Source organism: Trichosurus vulpecula, chromosome 6 (assembly GCF_011100635.1).
Source record: "Trichosurus vulpecula isolate mTriVul1 chromosome 6, mTriVul1.pri, whole genome shotgun sequence".
Lineage (NCBI taxonomy): Eukaryota > Metazoa > Chordata > Mammalia > Diprotodontia > Phalangeridae > Trichosurus > Trichosurus vulpecula.
The window spans coordinates 77,875,380-77,902,313 of NC_050578.1; the positions used below are offsets into that span (position 1 = coordinate 77,875,380).

A 26,934-nucleotide genomic window follows, 5' to 3' on the forward strand; every position below is an offset into this window, starting at 1 on the left:
TAAGACGAGTGAGGAAGAAAAATCAATTATTAATTCAACTTCTCAGCTATAGAAAGCTGTGAGAGGACATGAGCTCTTTTCTTAGACTGAGCCATTTGGGCATTCTTAAAACCAAGTCTGAAACACTTAAAATTTTCTGGGAGGAGGCAGTCAATTTCCTGAACACCATAAGAAGCTGCCAAGGTTATCTTTGGAATTTGAATAGTATTAATCAACAAAGATGAAAGCATGATGCTAGGTGCTGGGGACAGGAAAATAAAAACAGTTCCTACCCTCAAAGAGCTTATGGTCTATTGGAGACAAGAAAATAAACACAAAATAGATGCAAGGTACTTTCTGAGGATAGGACACGAGCAGCTGGCCTGAGAATCAGACAGGATTTGCAGTGGCAGGAGCATTTGTGTTGAGCTAGAAAGGAAGGGGCAGAGGTGAGGAGGGGAGGGTATTCCAGGCATGGGGTGTGATGGAATGCCATGTAAGGGGGACAACAAATAGGCTGGTTTGGCTGTACAAGAGAGTGCGTGAAGAACAGTTGTGAGTAATCAATGCCTCTAGAAAGTCAGTCTGGGAGCCAGACTATGACTACGTGTCAAGGTTATTCCCAGAGCCATGCTAGGATTGGGTGCAGAATCTCCAGTTAAACAATTCCGAATGGGATCCCCACAATGGTAAAGCCCAGAGCTTTGCAAACTGCTACAGTATGATTAACAGGCATCTGACTTACAACTTGGCGCAATTTTTGGTCATTCATCAAGCAGTCATGTTGGGTACACCTGTTCCTTCACAGGTTCATAAATTCAAAGCTGGAAGGGGCCTAGGAGACCATTTACTAGGACGCCTTCATTTTACTGATGAGGAAAGAGGCCTATATGCAAGGTCACAGTGCTAGTGAATGGCAGAATGAGGATTTGAACCCAAGCCTGTTGAGTACTAGTCTCAAATTCTTTCTATCACACCAAGCTGCCTCAAGCCTCTTCCACCAAAATACACAGGAAGTCTTCAGTACCTGAGGCCATGTATTCTCTTTGGAATTAGAAGATCTGGGATAGGAGTCCTAAGTCTGACACTCCTTAGCAATGTGACCTTGAGCAAGTGTGGTATGAAACTGAGAAAATACTACCCACAGGGTTGCTGTGAGGGTGGCGTGCTTGGTAAGCGGCGGCTCACTAGTAAATGCTGTTCCTTGGACCCTCCACTAAGGTTTCACTTGAGCCTTATCATACTGCCCTGGTCAGGTTCTGTCCAACTCAAAGGCTTGGAGCGTGGGCCCATCAACAAAACTCTTTGTGAGGCCCGGTCTGGCTCATTTTGAAGGTGAATTTTTCAGCCACAGCAACTCTAGAAGAGCTCGGGGGATAGAGTAAAGAGACTTAATGCTGATGAAATCACCTAAACTCGACTAATAAAGAGAAATAGAACAATAAATCTAAAACACAAGGGAATGATTGATCAGCCTTGTGATTCATGGGTTGCCTCATGGTCACACAAATACAGAATCTCAGAAATCTCCTCCAACCCCTTTGTTTCACATGAATTGAAGCTAGCTAGGTAAAGTGAGGTCTAAAACTCTTCTGGCCGCTCTGGTGCTATTGAAAGTGAGAAAGATAAAACATACATGAAACCACATTTAGGATGGGTGTATAAGGAGTGCTAAGGGCCGGAGCAATCCAGTTCAGGAGACCTGGGTGGTCACAGAAAGAGAGAAATGGTAGGAATAATATTGAGAGAGGTGGAGAGCATTCATTCATTGAACAAACCATTTATTTCAGGCTAATTAGGAAGGCTGAGCTAATCTCTCATCTACCCTCATCCTAGGTCTTAAGGAAAAAGCCAAGGATTCTGATGGGAGATTGTATGAATTGAGCATGAGTGAATAAGCAATCGAACCACTAGAGGGAAAATGGGTATTGCCACAGTCTTTACCCATTTAGCACTAATAAAAATTTATATAATGCTTAATCACTTCCAAAGCATTTTCCTCACAACCTTGGGAGGTTACTCATCAAATGATGGTGAGTCATAGGAGTAAGTAGACTTACCTCGCATGGCTACTTTGGAACTCAATTTGCAATGTGTTTGCACAAACTTGGAAAGATAAGAGTTTTTAAAGTTTTACCATCCCTCCTGGGAGAGGCAGAAACAAAAAGTGGTGGGGAATGGGCTTCTTTTGCTGGGGGTACTCTTCCCCAATGTCCATGTATAATGCCGTCTCTACTCCATTTGGATTCCTTAAGAGCAGTGAATCATCTGCATCCCCAAGTCCAAGTTTTGTTGCCCCAAACCTTGCAAAATCGCTCCAGTTTGTATGAGAAAGGGCTTAGGAGAGGGGGAGGAGGTAGAGAAGGTTTCTGGTTAGCATGAGCTATAATGTATATACAACTTTTAAAACATTATAAGTTCGATTTTTTTTTTGCCTTCCTATATATTCCCAGTGCATAGCATAGTGCGGGGCACACAGCAGGCACATCATAAATGCTCACTTTGGCAAATAATACCATGAGCTTTTCAGAATACAAGGCCTTGAGGGCAAGGGCTGTGGTTTTTGTCTTTGGATTGCCAACACAGTGGCTGGAACTTAGCAATGCTTGTAAAATTTTATTCCACTGGAACCCAGGGTATCAAGAAGTGCAGCTGCCATCCAGTATGTTGCCAGGACACAAGGAACATGCTATAAGATGGGAGTTTTATTTTCCAAGGTCTGTACCCAGGCGATCTCGGGAGGTTGGGGCTGTTAGTGAAGGTACCCTACTTCACTGGCCAAGATTAGTCACCACCACAGATACTGACTGCAGCAGTGAGGACTCAGAAGACTCGTGGCCGTCAGGGATTTCTCAATCTAATTGGAAAGATGAGACAGTTTTGTGCATAAGGTCTTTTTAGCTTCTCTAAGAGTGGTAATGAATCAAATAGATATCCCCAATCCCAATACGGTTTGATATCTTTATCCAAATAAGCAGAGACGCAAGCTACCATCAGAGTTTAAAAGGATGTTTATCAACATTTTAATCATTTACAAAGTAGAGCTAAATTTTTATCCTTTGTTTCAGAAAACAATATGTTTTCCCCTCTTTTTTCCTAAGGAAAAATAGTCTTTTCCCATAAATACTGTACTCCACTTATCTCTGTAACTTAGAACAGATGTTTTATCAATGACTCACTTTTCCTCCATTCATCTGAGGGACCATGAGCAATAAAGATAACAGAGATTGAATAACCTGCTCTGCCCCCCCCCAAAAAAAGGCATTTCTGAAAGTAATTTTCCACAGTTGGTAAAAACTCATCTCTCAACCAACGTACATTATTGGGTGTTCACGAGCAGGTCTAGAACACTATTGGACATTTTTATAGTTTTGATTTTTTAAAAATGAGTTTTGCCAAACGAAAAGCCAGCTTAATTTTCTGGTAGGATTTACTAATAGAAGATTTGATAGTGGACTGTGTGGTTTTGTGCCCTCAAATAGTAATACACAGGATGTCCCAAAAGTCTGAGCTTAGTTTTAAACTATTAAATCATTTAAGCTTAAAACAGCATAGGGCTTTTGGAACACCTTATATATTCATCTAAACCAGTACACTGTTACATTTAGGATTTTAGATCTAGAGGTAGAAGAGATCTTGGCAGTCATCTATGCTCATTTTACAAGTGAGGAACTGAGTCCCAGAATTTCACTACCCGCCCTAGGCCACGCAGTCACAAAGTGGTAATAACAGCTGGCATTTATATTAGTGCTTTCAAGTTTGCGGGGTGTTTCCCAAATACAATCGTTTGTCCTCACAGCAACCCTGTGAGGTGGGTGGGTGCTATTATTAGCCCCAGATAATACAGATGAGGTTAAGTGATTTCTCCCAGAGTCACACAGCTATTAAATGTCTGAGGTAAAATTTGAACTTGGGTCTCCTTGACTCAAGGTCCGGCACTCTGACCACTGCACCACCCAGCTGCTGGGATTTGTTTTAGGTGACATCATGATACTCGCTTAACTTTAGTCTCTTGGGTCCTGGTATAAATTCATGGTCCCACCAAGCTCTGGAGAATGGCGATACATTCATCTGGGCATGGACACAGCGAAACAGAAAGCTGAAATACCAAGTATTTAGATGATGACATGGCCGGGGTGGGGGGGGGGGTGCCAGTTTGCCCTTCTTGGCTTAGCCCAGGGTAGGGAGGGGGAAGTTTCTCTGGAAGGACCAAAATACTAGCTTTGGAAATGAGTCATTCGCTCAGGGTGAGGAGTGGAAAAGGCTCCTGAGGCCATCTGTTTTACTATAGTTAGTTCTAAAGGGAAGGTAGGCTAGCAAACTTTTGGTTCTGATTTACCAGGCTAACTGAGCTCAAGTCAGGGATAATTAAAACGAAGATTAAATACAATAGAAATGAAACAAAACCTCAATTGAAAATCTGAACAAAATTTATTAGCAACACTTGTTTTGGGACCGAGAATTCTCAAAGTCCAGAGACATGTTTCAATGGCTCTCCGTGAGATTGATCTTTAACTTCAGAATCCTCAGCTTTCCTGAAGGCCTATTTTAACGTCAGTCAGTCATTTCAGGCCCAGCCTGGTCAAGCCTAGAGTGCCTTAGCACGAGAGGGATGGCTTTGTTTTGTCCACAACAACAAACTCTTGACCAAGGCATGGAGAGGCTGTAATCCACACAGGTAAACAGAGCACTCATACGGACGAAAACATAGATGTTTGAAGTATTAACCTAAGTATATTTTAATGAATTCCTATGTACTGAAACCTATATATTATCTTCTTGATTTTGGTTATTTGTTCTGATCCAAAATAATGTTTTTTCCTCTCCAAAAGTGAGATTAAACTACATTTTGGGGTACAAAAAACCCTAAACTCTAGATACACATAAGATAAGATACTTTTAAAATCTGGTTGATACCAAGGAAGTGGGGGAATATGGAGTAAAATCAGTTTTACCTCTGCTTAACTGAATGCTCTTTTTAAAACAGCACATCAAAGTATTAAAAACCATTTTATTAGTACAATATTTACTTTAGTAGACCATACTATGTATAACCCATGAAATCTACTATCTGCAGAGAAGAGGAATCATTATGGGCAGTAAGAGATTAACTAAAGAAAAGCAGAGGGTGTCCTGGAGCCGCTCCAGAGCGAGTTTATCGGCAGAAACAGCAGAAAGGCTCTCGCTGAATGGCCATGGAAGCATGCTAGGGAGGCCTGGCATCCGGTCTGCAGCCTGTGCCTTCCTCCAGAGCGGCACTGCGGGCTGCAGCAAGGCCGCTGCTCAGACGCCCAGCTTGTTCGCCTGAGTCAGAACCACTTTGAGCACCGGCATGAAGGCCGAAGTCTCGCTGAAGTTGCTGGTGCTCACGACATGTGTGTGGATGTTCAGGCCCTCCATGTAGTTCCGTGTCTCAATGCTCCTCGCAATGTTGTGCAAACCACTGAGGATCGTTGGGGAAAGCTGGAACAAGCACACACAGAGCAGGTCAGATAAGGGAGTCTTCCACCAAGGCCTCCCACAGTCTAGGTCTAGAAACCAAAATCAGGTTTGAAATCATCTAAAAGGTAGCAACAAAATACATTCCTCAGAACAGTCAGTGAGCCTGCGATTTCTTAAGTTCTTAAAATGGACCCAAGCAAATGATCACCAAACCCATTTTACTGAAATGATCAGGTAATTTCAATTTTCAACTTAATAAAGGAAGCAATGTCAAATTTTGCTAATAAGTGCAAAATGCTAATAGAATAGTTCCCTAATAGAAACTTTGATTCTTCCATGACTCCCATGTTTATGGATGAAAATACATCTCAGGTGGCTTCCCACCTACCCCATATATCATAACCTCATCTCCTTAAGACAGAGGGCCCAGGGCTCATGTGCCTACGTGCCCCACAAATTCTCCTTTTGGTATACAAAAATCAAAACAGGAAAAAATATCCAAACCAGCAAAACTGCCCGAAGTCCTTCAAAACAAATGCCCAGAAATCCTAATTCTCACCCTCTCTCTGATTAATATATCAGAGTACTGGGGAGGGCATAAGTAAGTTGTGACAAGGCTGCAGAAGCCAAACCTACTTCTTACACACACTGATCTCAAACTGCTATTAAGCTGCACTGTCCACTCTTCTCTGCACCTCAACTGGCCTGGAAATGGAGTGTCAAGTCTCATAAAAGCCACAAGAAAGATGATTAATTTGGTCTCTGGAAAACATCACTTTCTCTCCATTCTTTCCTGTTTCAAGCCACAATTAAAACAGAGAGAGCTCTGGAAAGCATCCTAGACAAGTGTGATTGATAGTGTATATTATTAAAAAAAAAAGAATTTCTCTTCTCTCTTTTGCACATACATACACAAGCACACCACCCCCACCCCCACCCTACCTTCTACTCTATTAAAAAACCCATCTTTTAATTAATGTTATGGAAATTATCTCTCTGAGTCCATTAAAGGAGGTTCTAATGATACTAAATATATTACTCATCAACTTGTAAGATCTGGAGAGGACTGTACAGTGTCTGAAGCATCTAATCCCCATCTGAAGCAGAATCCTCTTCATAACATTCCTAAAAATGGGCTTGGGCACCTTCATTCCAAGTGCGACCGCACCCTCTCTGGGACCTCTGACGGTCCTTTCAAATGATGCTTCTACGTTTCCAACGTTATTCTACTCCCACTTGGAAGCTCTAATGCTAGGGAACAAACCAACTCTTGGGGAAGCTTGTTACATTCTGGATAGCTTTAAGAGGTAAGTTCCCCTTCAACTGGTATGAAATCTGCTTCCTCCTAATTTCTACTAATGGATGCTAATTTTCCTCTTTGGACCAGACAGAATAAATCTGATCCCTTTTCTACATGCTTCCTACAGGGTCTTGCCCTCCTCAGTTCCTTCTGTCCTCTCCTCTGGGACCACTTCCAGTGTGTCCATGTGTCTTCTAAAAGGTGGCAACCAGAACAGAGTTCTCAAGAAGCGGGCCCCAAGGCCATGTATGGCCGATGCCACTGCACTAACTCCATCATGCTGGGCAGTGTCCTGGCAATCCCAGAGCCAAAAGCTGTTCCACCATGCTGCTGGTGCTTCCCCAAAGCCCAGGGCTCCTTCTCCTCACAGCTTCCTCTCTCTAGCACTTGGGGTCAGAAAAATCAACGGCACAAGTACATGCCTTAATCATTCCAACCTGCTTACATTCTGGGGGTCTCATTTTTGGCATCCAACTAATCATCCCTGTCAGCTTCATTTCATCTAGAAATCTAACAAGCAGGCCATCCGTGTAATTGGATCAGAATGCTGATGAGCAGGGACGGGACCAAGTGCAGACGGAAGGAAGCCTGTAGCTTTGGCCCGGAGGACTTCTCTCAGCCTGTCGTCCCTGACCCAGCAGGCAGAACTCCGGAATCCACCTCCCCATTCTCGCAGCCTGGATGCAGCCCCCTCTCCCCAAGATGATCAGGAGGTTTGCCAACTTGGTTTGAAACCCAAGTTATCAGCTAGGTTCATGGCACTTCCCTGATTTACCAATTTAGTAAATTAAAAAAGGCAATGAGGTTAGGTTAGAATGGCTTGTTCTAATTACACCCATATAGGCTCATAGTGACAATTCATTCCATTTCTTCAGTGAGTAAAAAGTCAGGGAGCTACTCATGGGCCACTAAAGAAGTTTCTCATCATTCTTCCCACACCCCAAAAACTTACCGTCTGCTCTCTAAGTTTGTCATAGAGAAATTCCAGGCGTTTGTTGGCATCATCTAACTTCCTCTTCGTTTGCTGTGGAAGGGAAAGCAAAGTTCAATGATGACAGTGAGAGATTTCATCCAAAGAATGTAGTGCACTTTCCAAGTAGTTTTTATTTTAAAGCTAAAATCTGAGAACTCCGGAGAATATGAATAGGCAGAACTTGAAAGAAGAAAGCCAAGCCAACCAGTCACGTGAGCAAAGTTCCAATTCACAAATACTTAAACTTTGAGGTAGAAACATATTTAAGCAGCTACTGGAAACCAAGCCCTTCAGCTGGGAAACGGCCGAAGAAATCATGGTATGAGTGGTACTGTGAGTATGCAGACCAGAAAAGGTTTTTGTTGTGTCTTACAGGTGGGAAGAGGAGAATCAGTGCATTGTGACTCTGAGGTCATTTGTAGAAATGCCCCAAACAGAAAGAAACACTGTCTGCATAACTGGATCACCTTCTGCCAATGATATCATCCAGAAAATAAATCATGATCTTGTACCTTCTGGAAGCACTAAAGTAAAATTGGGAGTAGAACTACGTTATCATAAAACTCGTACTAATGGTGAAGATAGCAATTTTGTCCAGGAAAAATCTCAGAAGTGATTTGTTGACAGCAGAAAGATGGCGGGTAGCTAAGAGGCCAATGTCTGTTGATCGAATCTGAAGCTGCAGCCTGGCCAAGTCTAGTAGCTGCTTTGTTTTGTTTTTATCCAGTGGTCTGCCTAAAACACTGCAGTGTCAGAGCAGCACCGCAAAGTGGAACTCTGGAAGCCAATGGAGAGGCTGGCGTCAGACTTGATCCAGAACAACGACCAGGCCGAGAGGAAGCTCTCACCACTGAGCAGACCACACAAAGCTGTGGAAGCAAGCAGTCCAACAGCCTTCTCCTTTGGCCACGATGCTAAATGTGGCGACAGAAGGATCTTCCAAAAAGATACGCATCCTCTGAGGAAGAGTATGAACCATCCCACAGTGGGGCTGAGTGAGAACAGAGGGAGCAGAGGAGAAAGTGGGCTTGAGGAGCTGGTCTAGGGACAAGAGGAAGAGGCTGCCCAGCAGGGCCCCTGTGGAAAGAAGCCCCTGAGTGAATTCAAAGACTAACAGAATCACTCTCCTAGGAATAGGGCAGCTAATGAGTCCCACCCTCAGACGGTAAGACAACAGGTGATGGCTATGTCCCAGAAGCCCAAGGATGGGTACACACTCTACTGAGGCAGCGAATGAGAGCTATGCCAAGAAATACCTGTATCAGATACACAGGAGGGGACTCTAAGCCTCCAGGTCCATTGTCTCCCCAGCCCCTCCCTTGTCTCAGTGCCAATGGAGAGGGGAAACAGGGACGTGGATATTGCTACAGAACCACACCACCAGCCACCATCCCTCTGTCCTGATCTTTGATGACCATACCGGGGTCTGACCTCTGACCCTCCCAGGAATCAACTAGGATGGAATTGGGATGGAGGCTCTATTGGGCCAACCTGGTGCAACCAGTTTTAAATATGTTTAATGTTGAGGATGTGGACTGAGAATTTCAGTGAAATGTCTTGCAATTTCCCCAAAAGAATGTGTGTCATAAAATGTAAGCCTAATATTTAACCTAGGTTGTAAGATTCTCTAAGTCAGAAGCATCTGATGCAGCTATAGGCCTGCAACATTCCCAAGGACAGCCTGAACCAGACAAAAAGCTAATTACAATATAGAGCCTGCAGGGATCCTCATGTGGGGCTTAGCGGCCCCCACTTCTATTTGGGTTGGAGTGACCTCCCTAAGCAAAATGAGCCTCTTTCACTTTTGAACATGGGAGTTTTAAGAAATATATCTTGAAGGTCCATTGGTAACAGCTCTCATGAGAACACAGGCATTCAGGATGGTTATAATGCAGAAAACCTAAGAAAAACACCTACTGGGTCTGTGGCAGAAGCAAGGCATCGCTGAATGAGCTCCTCGAACGTGGTCTTCAGAATGAGGTGCTCGTCTGGAATGGGCTTCTTGGTGATCTTCTCTGTTGGCAAGGACTGCACGTGCTGAAAGACACACAGTTATCTTAAAAGGAAGGCAGACCTTTTCTCCATGTTTGCGCACATGCAAGCACAGCAGTGGGCACACGGGCTCTTGATCACTCTTCAAGATTTACCCATCATCCGCCAGGGTGGACACAGTATTTAAAATCCTACTTTGCATACTAGTTGGTAAGGAGAGTTAACAAACCTAGAGGTGGTTTGATTAAAAAAAAAACCTAAGAATTGGTATTTTGTTTGTGGACAATTAAGTGAGCTGGCACTGTGATTTACACCGACCAATTCGGGTACAGGCCACAGCTTTAGATACCTTCCATATCAGCACACCATATTCCTGGTACCTAAGACTGGTCTGGGCTTCCTCAGATAATACTGGCCTATTCAAGGGCTTGGAAAAGTTTAAAGAATTCACTGAACTCTCTGGCCAACACCCCAAATCATAGTTTCTTGGGCTATGCCTAAGGCAAACATGGCCCATGGGGTGAGAAGGGTGGGACATCACCTTAATGGAGAGCAGGCCTTTGCTATTTTAGCTAATTATTCTCACTAAATAGGTAAAGGTGCTATGGGCACCAAAGCAGAAGGACAAACCAGTGGTTACAGCTCCTCCCACATCTCAAGTCATTCTGAAATCACCAAGGGTAGACTTGAGGACTTGGTTCTGCCTAAAACCTCCGGATTATCTCTGGCCTGACAATCATCTGTAACCGACCTGAACCCTAGGAGGTGTACTGGGCAGAAACAGGACAGACTGGATGCACACAGGGTTGTGTAGTGCACATTATAAGGCAGCAAGGGTTTAGTTTAGCATTTGCAAATCTGAAGGTCTCTGAAAAACAGCAAAACGTTGGCTCATCTCCACGAAAAGAATCTTTTAATTCCTCACTCACTACTCTGCCAGCTCACAAAAAGCAGGCTCTGGATGAAAATCACTGTCTGGAGGCTTCCTTATGCTCCCTAACCAGCCATGGTCCCACTGTGTGACACTATAATCACATGCTACACACACAGAATTATGCTGAATAAAAGTACCAAGCCTGTATCTTCTGTGCCGCCTCTAAGTGTTCCTCACCCCCAGTGGTCACGTTTTGTGCTACAACAAATACAACTTTCTGTTTACTGTATTTCATAATCCACCTTTCTTTTTGGTAACAGCTTCTGTATAGGAACATGGGATAGAAGAATGACCTAAAATTGTAGCTAGCTTTGAAAGAAGAGAAAACAGCACGGTGTAGATGTGTAGGAGGGAGAACACCATCACTGGCCCCCATGCACACACACACACTCTTATCTCCGCGGTCAATGTTCAAAGGTCAACACCACAGTTCACATCTTACGTTACGTGGTTCACATCTGAAAACATTTTAGGCACTCAATCTGGTACGCTACATTGAGCTCAGAGCAAGAGTGCATCAAACTGGGCCACAGATTCCTTGGATTACCTGGATGGTGTTTCCAATCGGAGCTCCTGGGGCACCCTCCATACTCGGCTTTGAGAATGGTGGTGGGATGGTAGGCTGCAGGGGCTGCTGCATGCCATGGAAAGGGTTCTGCAGCACGGGCTGGCTCCCTGACAGATGTGGCTGCTGGAATGGAGTCTGTCCTGAGAGTGGTGCTGGGACAGAGGGCTGCTGGGGCTGCTGCTGCTGCATCTGCGGGTCACCCATAGGGTTCATGATTGGCGAGGTGATGGGGACAGGAGGTGTGAAGTTTTCGGGGACCTTTTAAAAATCAAAACACACACAACAGTAGGATTAAAAAGAATGTTACGATGTCCTCGAAATGGCACGGCTGGGCCATGTGAGCAATTTCTAAGGCACAAATACATATACCTCTAACACAGACCAACAGCTGCACGTTTAGAACCTGCCTTTCACCTGTGAGGTGGAGGCACTCTCACTGGGTGGATTGTACTCAGTACATGGTCTGTGTATGCACATTCCTCCAGCCCTGTTCCTTGATTCTTCCACTCCAAGCCCTCTCTTCTCCGACCAACAAAGCAAGTCCCTCCCTGAACACGGGCTGTGCTCACACCCACATCTATCAGGAATGCCGAGCCCCTCTCTCTTCATTTCTTAAACAGGCCAAACTCAAATACTGCCTCCTCCAGGAAGCCTTCCTGGGTTTCCATGATCAGTAATGACCTTTGTCTTGTCACTCTCACTCACTAATGGCATACCCTGTTATGTCATCCCTACCAGACTGTCAGCTGTGCAAGGAGGAATCAAGTCTTATATCAATTCTCTCTCTAGTGTCTTGTTCACACCCAGTACTCTGGGCACCTGCAAAACTAAAAACAATGCTTACCAGAGAAGCATTCAAGTGTTGAATGTTTATTAGGGAATCACTAAATTCAGACTCACTAATTCTTCTACATATCCCAGGACTAGGGAGGCCAACAAGATCAGGAAAGGCCTCTTCACCATCAATAATGCTTTATTATTACTACAGGAAGAACTCAAAAGAATGGGTGAGAGTAGTAAAGGGGCAAACTCAGGGTGGGTGCCAGGACAATCTTCCTCAAATTTAGAGCTATCCAAGGCGAGGGAGGGCTCCACCTCACTGGGGTTCCTCCAGCAAAGTCTGGATGACCAACCATTTGCTGCCTGTGTGGCAGAGGGGATTCATGTGGGTTATGGGCTGGTCTAGATGGCATCTGCAGTCCCTTTCAGTCCCGAGACTCTCTGGTCTGTTTCTTACCTGATTCTGTTTCTTCACTTGGAGATAGTCATAATCTCACTCACAATCTTACTACTGAGCCTCTAAGTGGTTTGACACATAATTGTCCAAACTCTGCTCAGCACTGGAACCTACAGACCTAAATGCCCCCAAAACTCCAACTCTGCCATTTCAGACCCTTGTTTTTAGACCATCTGCAAGCATGTTTTCAGGAGAGAAAGCATGGGGGGTTTTGACATCCTCCCCTCTAAAAAAGGATCCTTAAATTATGGTGCTAACATCAGTACAAGGTTTGCTTATGCCACTGTACAATTGTCATTCCGTCCCTGGTTTTAGAGATGGCACTGAAATGCCCTTTAAACAGACCAGAGAGCCACTTCTGTTTTATGTGGGATCACCACAGTAGCAGCTAGCTCTACGCTGTGGGTGGAGGGGCATGGGAGAGGGTCTGGGGAGGATGTCACTGCTTTCATCTAGTACCTTCTTTTTCTTGGGAACTCTGTTCAAAGCTGGTGGGTCATTCCAACCGTTCTGAGGTCCTGTAATAGATAATGAAGGTAATTTCCTTTAGGAAAACAAACTATATTGAACATTAAATGGCAGAGCACTGGACCTGGGAGTCAGGAAGACCTCACTTCAATCCTGCCTCAGACACTGACTAGCCAGGCCTCAGTTTCTTCATCTGTAAAGGAGGGAATCAGACTCCCTGGCCAGCAACAGGGAGAAGATAGGGCTTCTCAACTCTTCATTTGTGTCTCTTCTCTGAACAGGATGTTGACATTGGAAATGACAGAGCAAAGATGACTAATGGAGTTGATATTCAAGATAAAAAAAAGCTACAACAAGGAAAATGGGAGTGACAAAAGATCAAATATCCTTATTTTCAAAAAGAGAACAGAGTTTGCACATAATAATCCAATGAATTTGAAAACTGGGAAAATTCTAGGATGAATCTTTCCATCCCAGGAGATGAACATAATTTACCTAAATTTTAGCAATGCTTTAGGTAAAGTATGTCATATGATTTTTATGGACTAAAAACAACAAAACTTTACTTAAAAACATAAAAACCAATCTTAGCTCTTCAGATCTGAAGTGGACCAACTATAGCTCTAGGTGAGTATTAGTAGGGAAGGATTTGGCCCCAGAGGGAGGAACCAGGAACAGTGGGAGAAGGTGCCAAGAAGCCAATACTTGCTGGTGACGAGAGCTGGCCCACACTAGCACAGCCTCATGCAGTAGGCATGGGGCCCTCTTGTTAAATGGAGGATCACCACGTTCCCATCTGACTCTCAGAGTCTGTGTTTCTAAAGCCTCTGAGGTCCGTTTCGAGCTCTAAATGTGTGATCCTGTGCAAAACCCTGCTCCAACCTATGGGAAAACTCCCAAAGACGGAGCCTGTCAACCGAACTGCATGGTCCTCTCTGACATGCTCGAAGGCAGCTCTCATGACAATCTGGTTTTTAAAGTTAACCCTACTTAAATAGATATAACAGAGCTATGTTTTAACTAAAGTTGTTGATGCAAAGTGAAGTGAGAACCACCAGATCACTGTGCACAATAATAGTAACATTGTCATCATGATCAACTGTAAAAAACTTGGCTACTCTGATCAAAGTGATCCAAGGCAATTCCAAAGGATTCATGATGAGAAAATGCTATCTGCCTCCACAGAGAGAGTGAGCTGATGAAGCGAGAGCAAACTGGAGCATAATTTTCTCATTCTTTAGCTTTTATAAAAAATGACTAATATGGAAATACGTTTTGCAGAAGTTCACATATATGATTGATATTACACTCAAGGGGAAATAGGATGTGTCAAACTTAGCCCTAACAATGACAGGTTGGTCATTCCCTCCCCTCCCCCTCCCGTGCTATGAGTTGTGTGCTGCTCTCACTCCGAGCCCCTCACTCACTTTACAGAGACAGAAAAGGTAAGCACTGATTTGGGGTTTTATCAAGCTTTCCATCAAGTGCTTTATATATACTATCTTGCTCGTTACCATATCTTTGAGCTAAGCAGGGAAACGATCATCATTCCCATTTCAGAGATGAAGAAACTGATGTTAGCCCAGGTGCAACTGCAAGAGGCAGGCCTCAGACCCAGGCCGTCCAGTTCCACGTCCAGCGCTCTTTCCTCCACACCCCTCTACCCCTTCAGAAGGCAATTACTGTCTCAAAAATCCCCCTCCTGAAACATCACCCTGAAAATAATTTTAGAACCTCTGCTGGATATAATTTAGATATTATGAAAAAAAATCTGTAAGAAGAAGGTATTAGAAAGTCTATGGTTATTATATAAACTCAATCAGTTTTAGAATTTGATTCATTTAGGAAGTCCAATGCAAAACAAGATTGCTCTGATTTAGGATTTGATCAGCTTGGAAATTCACATGCATCATGGGAATGTCGGCTCATTAATTTCATTTCGTGATCTAAAGATTCCAAAAGATGTATTCTACATCCAATTCACCTTCAAACATAGATGCCTGGTCTTGAGTAGACTGATTCTCTGCAAACAAAATGTAAGTCACTCAAATAATAATATAAACCTTGAAAATCATCCCCAAATCTATCTATATATATGTGTATATATATATATATGTGTATGTGTATATATATATATACACACATACATGAGACCTACTTCTGCCCCCACCTCGCCTCCTCCCATCATCTAGCTCATTTCTATACTTAAGGTTGATTTTTCACGATGCAATATGAAATGTCTTATAACTAACTGAGAAAATAATTTCTTTCTGAGTGAAGTGAATAAACTTAGGTCATGTCTGTCCTAGTCAATCTAGAAATATAACTTCCTTCTACGCAGCTTGATTCTCCTGGGAAAGAATGAAATCTCCTTTTATTTTGAACCTCATTTTTCTCAGCATAACACTGTTTCAAAATGATGGCTTCTTTCCCACCAGACTGAGGAAGCCCAGTACTATCTGCTAAGAGACAGCATTCCTTCACCCATCATGCTACATGGCTACGGTATTTGCGTTATTATTTTTTAAAGGGAATTTCTGCAATAGTTAAAGCAATTCTAAAAGGCGTCCTTTGGGGGCAGTTACATGGCTCTAATAAATTTTTAGTGTGACATTTGCCACAGATGAAAATATTGAAATGTTAGACAGCTCACGGCACTGCCAACTGACCTTGATGGGGAAGCTCTGGGACTTCCCACACACATGGGTATGATGCAGAGTGGACTCTTAATACATATCCACTTGAGGGCCTTTCTTGGCCCTGGGGAATCCTGATTAGTGCAGGGGCCTGAGGAATTGCTTTGTCTAAGGTTAGTCTGGTATAGGTGTCCCAGAGGTTCCCTTAGAGAATTAAGAGATCAGAATGCCTAGTAGTAGAATGGAGGCCTGAAACTAGTCGATGTAAAGATCACCTGGATTTTGAAGGTGAATACGGGTAACAACCATCCAAATCAAGAAATATAAAGATGCCAGGCTTGCCCCAATTCAAACCTGAACTTTTAAGGCTACTATGTTCTGAAGCCAATGGGAACCAGCATGTGTCCATTCAAACACATTCCCTGGTACTTTCTCAAGCCTACACCCTATCTGGCACTGGACCAAAGACTCAACATTCTAGCACCAAGCAGGAAGGGGGTAGGCCCGGGAAGTGATCTGCACCTGTAGTTTCATCACCAAGGGCAACTCTAGGGCAGAAACTACCTAGACTGATTCAGATCATCGACCCACGTGTACCTGGGCTCTGAGAGACCACGGATTTACCCATGGTCACAGAGACATTATGCGATCACAAGTGGGACCTGAACCCAGGTTTTCCTGACCGCAGGGATCATTCTTTCTCTACTCCCTCACGCTGCTTCTAATTAAGTCTGTTGCATAACACAAAATCCCTTTTCATGGAGTCTTAAATGAAAACCAACCTCACTCACCTGGGTACACCTGACACTTGTGTGTGCATACCGTCCCCCCCAAACACACACATTCTCCTAGGGACAGCAGTTGACATCTCTTGATTGGGTAATAAATTTGAGAGGCATAGGCCTCAACAAAGAAAGCACTGCCGAGTGATGTTACTGAACATGGCAATGGAAGCAAAGAATAATTCAACTTCTTGCCCACTCCCTGGACCAGCATGTTGGGGATATGGGAGAAAGTGTAGCCAGTGCTAATGAGGATGGCTGAGGACATAGTGTTGTCTGAGGGAGGGTTCAAAGACCCAGAAAAAGGCCCAAGAAAAAGAGATCTGAAATTATGGGAAGTGTGCTAACTATGGAATGGGCAGAGAGCAATCTGGACGCCATATCCTCAACCACCTGGACTATTCCCAACACCTAAATATGCACCTCTGCTCAGACCATTCTGTAGGAAGAGACTGTGCTCATTCCATTCCTGTCTACTGACAGGGTGAGCTCAAGGCTGGCTTATTACATGACACCTTTCTCTAGGCCTAGGCACAGTGTTTTAAACACCGCAGTCACTTAATATGTATTTGTTGGACCGAAGAGCAGGTCTATGGCATTTAGCTTGCAGCACTTATACCCTATCCAAATACAGGGAAGTTTGTTGTTGTTTGATCATGTCCAACTCTTCGTGATCACATTTGGGGTTTTCTTGGCAAGGATATTGGAGTGCAGGCCTGCACAACATCGTAGGCTGCTCACGGTTCATGTGCTGCTTGCAGCCCACCAAAGGATTTTGGGCAGCCCAGGAAACATGTAGAGAATGTAAAACAGGCCTGCACAACATCCAGCCTGTGGACTGTTTTGGCAGGCCAGCAGTGGCCCATGGGCCATATGTTGTACAGGTCTGCTGGAGTGGTCTGCCATTTCTTTCCCCAGCTCATCTTAGAGATGAGGAAACTGAGGCAAACAGGGTAGCTAGGTGGCACAGTGAATAGAGTGCCAGCCTTGAAGTCAGGAAGACCAGAGGACAAATTCAGCCTCAGACGCATACTAGCTGTGACCTGGGTAAGTCACTTAACCCTTTTTGCCTTAGTTTCCTCATCTATAAAAACAGACTGGAGAAGGAAACGGCAAGCCACTCCAGTGTCTCTGCCAAGAAAACCCCAAATGGGGTCATGAAGAGTCAGATATGACTGAACAACTCATACCCTGCCTTGAACTACTGATGTGTCTCATCTTTTCTACTAGAATGTACGCTTCTTGAGAGGACTTCTTGCAGAGCTTTGGACACAGCACTGAAGAGTGGTTCAATAAGTATTTGTTGATTGCCACCTGTCCAAATAACACTGGCTTTTCCAAACCCTAAAAATGGGATCTTCTGGTTCAGTCCTGCTAGAGATTGAAAAAAATGCTACTTTAGAAATTGGCAAATGGTTATCTCAAGCCAGGAGCTGACAAGACAATTTTCCAGCTCTGTACAAAACCATAATCCTCACAACTGCCACAGCAGACTAGAGCCAAAGTGGCAGTTTCAAAGTCATGCTTAGATAGCCTACACAAAGTGCTTCAGAGTAGTGTTAGTAAAACAAAGAAGGATTAGACAGAAGTGTTACCATGCAACAAGTAACATGGCAGCCAAGGCCTCCATGCATGCCAAGGCCCAGAAAGGTCACCTTCTTTGGGTCAGAACAGTGTGCTGTTATCCTGAATACAGGCAGGAAGGCCAGCTCTCCTTCAAATGCACCCCAAATGCATACATCTCAAAATTTTGAAAATTAATCTGAAGTGTACTTAGAATACTGTGGGGCTGGTAAACAATTTCTGGAGTTCTATCAAACTGTAAAATGACTGAGGGCTAAAATTAGGACAGGATCACTCTGAACTCTGTTTGATAGCCATGAGCTAGCCCGTGCTACCTTTCATTCAAGAGATTTAGTTTGTACTTCACAATGAAAAATGAAGCCAAAATTCAAATCATGAATTAAGTATTGCTGGCAACTTTTTAAAAGCATTCCTCTCTCCTCTCCACCTCAAAACACCTGAGTATTTAATAGTATATCTTTACCTACATATTCAATTTCTATAGGCTAATTTAAGTAATACTCGTGTATACTTCTGGTACTTACCTAATGAATACTCTTTAGTTTAGAAACAATTTCCCATAGAGCCTTTCAAATTATTACCACAGAAACTGAGGTAATTTGGCTCTGTGTTCATTTAATCAAATTACTGTGCTAAAACATATCTTTGAATTAAATTGGAAAACTGATGCATGAAGGATGTTGCTAAGCAAAGAATTTAAGTCAACAGCAGAAGTCAGACCTCCCCTCACTGGAGGGTCCAGAGTGGCAGCTACCCCATGTACTGTGTGACATCAAGTTCCGAATACACATGGCACTGACTCTGGGCACTAGTCACTGCTGCCTGGCCTCTGCTTTTTTTTCTTAGCACAGCTTGTATTTGGGCAGGGTGGAGAGACCATGGGCTCTCAAGGCAGAGAACCGAGACTCCCACCCTGCAATGGGCTTTCCTCCTTGCACTACCTTGGATGGACAAGTCTTGGCATCTGTGGGCCTCAGTCTGCCCATCTGTAAAAGGAGGGAATTAGATTAGATGGTCCCATTTAACCCTTTCCTGGCCTGTTCATCCAATTCTATGGAGACAGTATGGGATGATGGACAGAGCAGCCCTCAGGAAGCCCTGAGTTTTAAGCTCCACCTTGCACACTGGCCACGTGACGTGGGCTAACCTCTCAGGACCCCATCTGTGAGCTGCAGAGAAGGTGCCAACCAGCACCAGGAGAGGAATTTTCCTCATCTAGGACTTCCCTAAATCTGTGATCTCTCAGGTCCCTTCCTTATCCTTCTTTTTATTAAAGGCACCTGCTCATAAGAAGGTGGGCTTCATGTTTGTAAGGGCATTAAACCTTGAAAATAGAAATGTCTGATGATCTCTGGCACATCCTTCTTCAGTAAGAGTTTGACTTGAACAGAGCCTCCTGACTGATAGGGCTGACCCATCAAAGGATACGCCACTACAGCTCAGATGCCCTCAAGGGTCATTCATTTAACAGCGAGAGTTTCTACATGGAAGATTCTGTTTTTAGAAACATGGGAGAATAAACCCTGAAACCCTGAGGCTAAATCATCACATTCGACCAAAGTTTAAAAAAAAAATAGAGCCCCCCCCACCCCCACCACAGCCCTAGCCAACAACCAAACCGAGGGGAGGGAAGGCAGGCAAACCAAGCGCAGACCTGTTCTTTGGGACGCAGGCAGCTCACTGGTAGCAGGCAGTGTACCTGTGGATCCAGGAGGCAGGACATAAGCAGTAGAGGATGGTGGAGCCCCTGGCCCGCCATGCTGGAAGGGTGCTCCGGAAGGGGGAGGAGGGAAAGCAGACATAGGGCTGGGAGTATTTGGAGAGGCCTGGTGCTGGGCTGCATATATCGGAGACTGCCCAGAATGGGAAGAAGCAGAGGGCATGTAAGAAGGATTAGGGTAAGCACTGGAAGCAGGAAGGGGGGTGGGTTGCTGTGGCTGATACATTGCTGGTCCCCCTGTTCCGAATGTATACTGTTGAGCTGGTTGATATGCTACATGAAAAAGGAAGAAAGAGAGATTTATTACTTACCAATCCATACAAAAAAAGCAACATTATAATAAAAATGAATATTTCTCCCGGTATAACAATCTTCACACATCTTCTATCTTTTATAAGACTGTGATATCATCATAAAACTAACATGTGGCATATGTTTCAAAAACAGATCTTCAAAGACCCTCATCCTGGCTATAAAAAAATCTAATTATTCAACCTGAGAGCTACAAGAAGCTTACCTTTTCCTCTGTTTTTTTTTTTTGGGGGGGGGGGGCAGAAAAAAGACTAAAGAGATATCTCTTGGTCTCCAGATGATCCTATGTAGGGAGAACATGTGATCAAAGTCTTTCCACTCAAAAGCTAGGGTAGGCTTGGCTTGAAATCATGGACTACACAGAGATCTTTACTAAGGAATATTAAATAAATGACCTAACCAGACAATCTCCTACCAGGGACTTGCACAATACCTCATTTTCAAGCTGCCTTTCTTCCTCTCGGTGATTTCTAAAATCATCTTCCTTTTTGGCTTGGTTCTCTCCTTGACAGTCTTCCTTCCAACCCCCGCCTCAATCTCCTTTTGCTCAGTTTCTCTTTGTTTTTACCATTATTCTAGCTCTAGTGAGTACCTTTCTAAGAGTAATCACTTCCTAAGAAATAAATGTCATCCCTTCAGGGTTTACCTATTCCCCTGGAATAATTAAGTGCATCTTTCCAGGAGGAAGGAACATGTACTGTAATGCAGAGCCGGCATACCACAACACTCATGAGTGCTGCCTGAACTAAGTTAAAATGTAATTGGGAAATATTTAACAACATAAATTAAAATGCAATACAACAAAAATAACATTTTAAAACTAAGTCCACATTAGGCCCACCTACTGGATCCTTATGTCCAGACCGGCAGTCCTCATTTCTTTTTAAGTTTGAAAGCACTGCTGGAGAAATGTTTCTTGTATCAAAATTATGGGATTGCTAGATTGCTATCAAGAGTTCAGATTAGGGCTCAGGAAAAAGCTCCTCCGACAGGAACCTATCTTGATCCATTGGTCTTGGCGCTCTGACTCATCAGCAGCTAGTCCCTGACATGCTGATTGAAATTTACTTTTTTAAGGGAATGGGGATTCAGTGCAGCAAAGAATGAGGGAGTCTTAAATGGATGAGTCTTTCCTTCACTTGACAAGATAGGACTACAGATAACTTTGGAAGATCAGGGAAAGTAGGCACTGAGTTGGTCATGTCATGCTGGGAATAGGGGGTGTCAGGCATTACTACTTACTCTGTGGCTGTGGATAAGATGGTACCTGTGCGTACATGTGGGCAGAAGAGGTGGACTGCGGAATTGCCATATTAGGATTAGTAGGTCCTGGCATAATGAAACCTGGAGGTGGAGGATTTTCTCCCTGGGAAACAAGAGAAAGGTTGGGTTTGGCATCAAGGATATCATGAGCCCGTCATCGGGTTTCTTATTTGGGGCCTCGGGTTCACGTCAATATAAATCTTCCATTAGCAAAAGCACCACTATGTTACTGCACACGCCACCTCCTGCTTTATCCCATCAGGATTCAGGAGCCAGGCATTCTGAGCAATTTCAACAGGAGAACTCAAGGGACAGTTTCAGTGAAGGGCAACTAGAAGCTGAGAGTAAATGACAGCATCATACAGTGCAAGGTTTGTCAGAGAGGTCAGTGACATTTGTGAAAAGCCACTAGGATTTTTCATGTCTCACTCTATTCATTACTCCCAACTCATGGGATCAATTTAAATGCTACAAAAGCAACTTTTGCTTCCCCTGAACTTTAAGAATCACTGTTCAGAAGAGACCTTCAGTGATGGCTCTCAGATGACAGGGGTTATTAAAACCACAGCTAGCAAAAAATTTTTTCCAAATTCAGTCACCCGGGTGGGAGGTTGTACCCAGAACTTAAGCAAGACTTTATCAAGGAGAGAAGAAGGTTAGGGAGGAAATCAAACAAATCATATTAAAAACCAAGTTCCTAGCTTCTAAAAGCATTATGATGCAACAAACAGGCAGCAAAGGCAGGGGTCAAAGCAGAGAGCCCGGGTGAATCTATCTAAGCGAGTCAAGGATCTCTCAAAGAGGAATAATAAAGCTTATACCTGTGTGTCAGAGGGAGAGGCTGCAGGTGGATGGCTGGGAAGGGCAGTTGGAGTTTTGTTACTCCAGGTAGTGACAGTAGGGGCAATTCTAACCTGAATTAAACAAAGAAATACCAATCACAGAAAATAAAAAATGGAAAAAACCTAAAGGGCATAAAACAGCCAGATGCAAAGCAGAACTGCATGGATGAAAGCCACTGCCCAGAGTGCAGCTGGGATTCTGAAAGCAAAATTAAAAGGAAAAAAAAAATCAATGGCAAAACCTGTCACAGCACATTGAAAACTGCCCCCTAAGTGGGTTAAGGATATGGGAAAAGCAAGATATCGAAGGAAATCGAACGTCTGAACAAGACAAAATTCAAACGGGAATGAGAGAGAAGCTTTAGAGTAGCAGTAGTCATGCCACTACAATTAAGTCTGTAAACATTTTTTTAAAGTCGCTTTTTACAGAATGAAGTTAAGTGAAGTTGTACGGCTACCCATGACCCTCCACCACAATTAAAATGTGAATCGAAGATTGGGAGGAAGCTGAGGGTCCCCTAATCCAACCCCTCCAATTTACATATGAGGAAACCGAGGAGCAGAGGTCACACCCTCCCAGAGACTGTCAGAGAGAAGACTAGAACCCCAAGTGTCCTCAATCCCAGGAATGTACTCTGTAACACTCCACAGCCCTCTCTTTATTTTATCCAACACAAACTTAATCAACAGAGTGATCTTAATGTTTCTTTTTAAAAAATTAAAGTGCAACTACAAAGCAGTACAGAAAAAAAAGAAGGCAAATAATTGAGGAGATGATCAAAGCACATGAATAAACTGTAACAATATAACAAAAATAATAACATGACATAAATTAATTTACTGATTTAGGGTTATATCAAATTATCAAGGGGATCTTTAAGAGACCTAACAAAAATAACAATTCATTTGGAAGAACAAAAATAAAGACTCTTGAGGGAAATAATAAGAAATTACAAACAACAGGGGCATAGTCCCATATGTACGCTTTTACCAGACCTCACAAATATTAAGAAGTGGTAGTCGTAAAGCCAGGTGGTACAGAAAAAAAAAAACAGAAAAGCAGATCAATGGAACAGAAAAAGGAAGAAAGTGAAAATAGCAGCTCAGTGTTTCATAAACCCATTAAGTTACTGGGAAAAGGCCTCCCCGCCCTTCTTGACAGGAACTGCTAGAAAAACTAGAAAGCAGTTTGACAGAAATTAGGTTTACATTAACATGTTGCACCATATACAAGCTCAGAATCAAAATCCAAAATAGAAACATAAATAACCAAAGTGTAAAAAGACACACGAGAAAAAAAAATTGATGATATTTCTTATTTAAGTCATGCATCCAACCAGAGCTTTACGTGGTGTGAGCTCTGTTGATCTAAATCTAATTTCTGCGAGAAGGCAGTCTACTGTTTCTGGGAGGTTTTGGTGAAAAACAAGTTCTTACCCAAGAGGCTGGAGTCTTAGAAGTTATTAACACTGTTATCCTAGGTTCCCTTGCTCCACTGATCAATCTTTTCATTTTTTTAATCAACATGAAAATTCTGATAATCACTGCTTTGTAGCATAGTTTGAGATCTATTACTAAGTCTCTTTCCTTCCCATTTTTTTCATTATTTCTTTTGAGAGTCTTGATTCTTTGTACTTCTGGATGACTTTTTTTTTTCTAACTGTAAAGTAACCCTTTCAAAGTTTGACAGGTATGGCACTAAAAGAAGGAAAATAATTTAGGTATTACTGTCATTTTTAGTAAACTGAGATGGAATAAAACTGAGCAATTAATATTTCTCCAACTAATACAGTCTGTTTCCATTTCTACAAAGGGTGTTTTGTGGTTGTTTTCACATAGTTCCTGTGTCTATCTTGTTAGAAAGACTCCCAAATACTTTATACTTCTTTAGTTGTTTTGAATGAAATTTCTGTATCTTTTCCTATTGGGCACTTTTTTTTGGGGGGGGGGGGAGGATACAAAGAAATGCTAATAATTTATTTGGACTTATTTTATGTACTAAAACTTTGCTGAAATTACTCTCTGAAGTGATTTTTTTTTTATTTGTCTCATTTGGGTACTCTAGATAGACCATCAAATCTTCTGCCAAAAAACCACAGTTCTGTTTCCTCTTTTTCCTATGGTGATTCCCTCAATTTCATTTTATTATATTGCTGTATCTGGCATTTCTAGAACAATATCAAATAACAGTGGTGATAATGGGCATCCTTGCTATACCCTTAATCTCCTTGGAAAGAGCTCTATTTTATCTGTTACATATAATGCTGGTTCTTAGTTTAAACCATCTCTCACTTATACATTTTTCATCACAGAGTTTGGAAGAATCCCTTCTTTCACTAATTTTTCCAAACAGTTTATTTCACATTTGAATTAATTTTCTTCGAATGCTTGACAGAATTTTCTCTTAAATCCTATGATCCTGGGTTCCCTCCTCCCCCTTTAGGAGTTCATTTATGACTTGTTCAATTTCCTTTTCTGAGACGGGGTCATTTAAATTCTCTATTTTTTCCGTTAACCTGAGTGTTTTGTATCTTTTTTATATTTACCCAATTCATCTACGTTATGTTTTATCGCCATATACCTGGTTTCCAAACAGTTTCTGACAGTTTCCCTCATTTCATCTTGAATTGTTCTGAATCCTCCTTTTTCATTTTTGAGCCAATCTGACTTTCTTCTCTTATTTTGATCAGAGGAGTTAATGCCTGCTTAACTATCTTATTAGTGTCCCTCCACCACCATCCTCAAACCAGCTCCTGATTTTATCAATCTGAATCCCACCTCAGTTATTCTGCTCATGTTACCTGGGCAAATTATTTAACCTCCTTCAGCCTCTGTTTCCCCATCTGTCAAGCAAGGGCATTAGACTAGATGGTACCTCACCAGCTCTAAGTTTGTGATTCCTTAGACAAAGGATTAAACCAGGTGATCTGAAGCTCCTCACAGCTCTTCTTGGCTTCAATTTTGTTCATTTCTTCTTTGATTTTTCAGGATTTCTACTTTTGTGTTTGGTTTGAGTTTTCTGACTTGTTGATTTTCTTGGATTTTTTTTTAGTAGCGTGCCCAATTTACTGACCGGGTTTTTTTTCTTTTGTTGATGAATATATGTTTAGCTAAAAGTTCCATCCCAAAAATTCTGATATACTGTCTCATCGTTGTCATTATGTTTAATAAAACTACGTTTTATTTCTATGATTTGTTCTTTCAACCAACAATTCTTTAGGATTCAGTTATTTAGTATCCCATTAATTTTAATCCTTTCTTCAAAGGCCCTTTACAGAATATAACTTTTGTTGTACTATGGCCAGTAAAGGATGTGTTTAATATTTTCTCAATTTTTTGTGAAGATTTTATGCCCTGAAAACATGGTTAATTTTTATAAAGGTGTCATGATCTGCTGAGAAATATATAAATTTCTTTCTTTTTCCATTCAGTATCACAGCCAACTCTTCTAAAGTTTTATTCAGGTCCTTCTTTATTTTTTGTTAGATTTGTTTAAATGTTAAAAAGATACTCCTGAGTTCTTCATTAATATAGCCTTCCTCTCTAATTCTCCCTACGATTTGGTTAATTTTTTCTCTAAGGGTCTGAATACTCTTTCTTTTGGGGTTTTTTTTTTTTTTGGAGAAGGGAAGGCAATTGGGGTTAAGTGACTTGCCCAAGGTCACACAGCTAGTTAGTGTGTCAAGTATCTGAGGCTGGATTTGCTCAGGTCCCTCCTGACTCCAGGGCTGGTGCTCTACTCACTACACCACCTAGCTGTCCCCTGTGGGTTTAAATACTATGACATTCAATACACATTTATTAGGTATCAATATTGGTTTATTATCTATGATGGCTTTGAGAAGACTGTAGTTTTCCCAGTTTCTTTTTATTGTGTCTATTTTCACTGTAACCTTGCCTGAAATCAGGATTGCTGCCCATGCTTTTTTAGTTCACCTGAAACATTTTGTGCCCCACCCTTCCTTTTCTGAGTGAATCTTTATATTTCAAGTATGCCACTTGTAAACAACATATTGATGGATCTTGCTTTCATTAATCCTTGTGCTATTGGCTTCCATTTTAAGAGTGAATTCATTACATTCCCATTAACAGTCAAAATCATTGTGTATTTCCCTCTAGCCTATCTTACTGTTCTTTTTCCTATCTTTGTTCTTTCTCCTTTAGCTTTCCAAAAAAGAAAAATGTAGTGAAAGAAAATGAGTTTTCTGAACACTAGCCATGAACTTCCTGCTCCTCTTTTCTTCCCTATGTCCAGCCCAAACACAGGTTTTCATGTTGGACACAATAAATCTGAGATGGCGATAGAATATAGTGCTGGAAATGCCCAGCAAATGTGTCAGAAAATGAAACTGGTGGTTTTGATAGGAAGTTAGCAATACTGTCACTAAAAATGATAGCCTTTTTGTAAGACTGCATGGCAGTCAAAGTGCCACTCAACTTTAAATTATATTCACAATGAAATTTTGTTGTTTTTATTTTTAAATGTACATGATTGAAAAATATGGGTAAACCAAAAATTCTCTACCAGCAAAAAAAAAAAAACTGCTAGAAAAAGAATGATGACCATTTTGGAGCTGGTAGGATCTTATAAACATACCTTTCCACAAGGGGAACAGTAGCAACAAGTTATGACAGGCAGTGCAGTAGATTGAGAAGTGAACTGGAATCAGGAAGACAAGTTAAAATCTTGCCTCATACAGTTCCTAGCTGTGTGAGTCTGAGCAAGATGCTTAATTTCTGACTCAGCTTCCTCAACTGTGAGATGGTGATGATAATAGTACTTACCTCCCAGGGTTGTTATGAGATTAAAATGAGATAATGTGTTTAATGCAATCGGCAAACCTTAAAGCACTATGTAAATGCTAGCTATTATTACTGTTATCATCATTAAAGAGCGGAGTC

The 26,934-nt window shown here is 42.3% G+C and overlaps 1 protein-coding gene across 12 annotated transcripts in view; it reads right to left on the reverse strand.

Moving 5' to 3' along the window:
* Positions 1–4,387: 4,387 nt before the first annotated feature.
* SEC31A (SEC31 homolog A, COPII coat complex component) overlaps positions 4,388–26,934 on the reverse strand; it is a 73,981-nt gene continuing 51,434 nt past the window's right edge. For 3 of the 12 annotated variants that reach the window (XM_036763444.1, XM_036763435.1, XM_036763436.1), the window contains 9 exons: positions 22,012–22,104; positions 21,170–21,293; positions 19,550–19,888; positions 14,878–14,916; positions 12,885–12,943; positions 11,168–11,446; positions 9,612–9,731; positions 7,674–7,745; positions 4,388–5,442 (listed from right to left, as the gene is read on the reverse strand). In XM_036763444.1, the coding sequence (XP_036619339.1) occupies positions 5,263–5,442; positions 7,674–7,745; positions 9,612–9,731; positions 11,168–11,446; positions 12,885–12,943; positions 14,878–14,916; positions 19,550–19,888; positions 21,170–21,293; positions 22,012–22,104 (1,305 nt within the window). In that variant the 3' untranslated portion in view covers positions 4,388–5,262. The remainder of the gene's footprint in view (positions 5,443–7,673; positions 7,746–9,611; positions 9,732–11,167; positions 11,447–12,884; positions 12,944–14,877; positions 14,917–19,549; positions 19,889–21,169; positions 21,294–22,011; positions 22,105–26,934) is intronic. The other 9 variants (XM_036763442.1, XM_036763441.1, XM_036763438.1 and 6 more) reach the window with 8 other exon arrangements.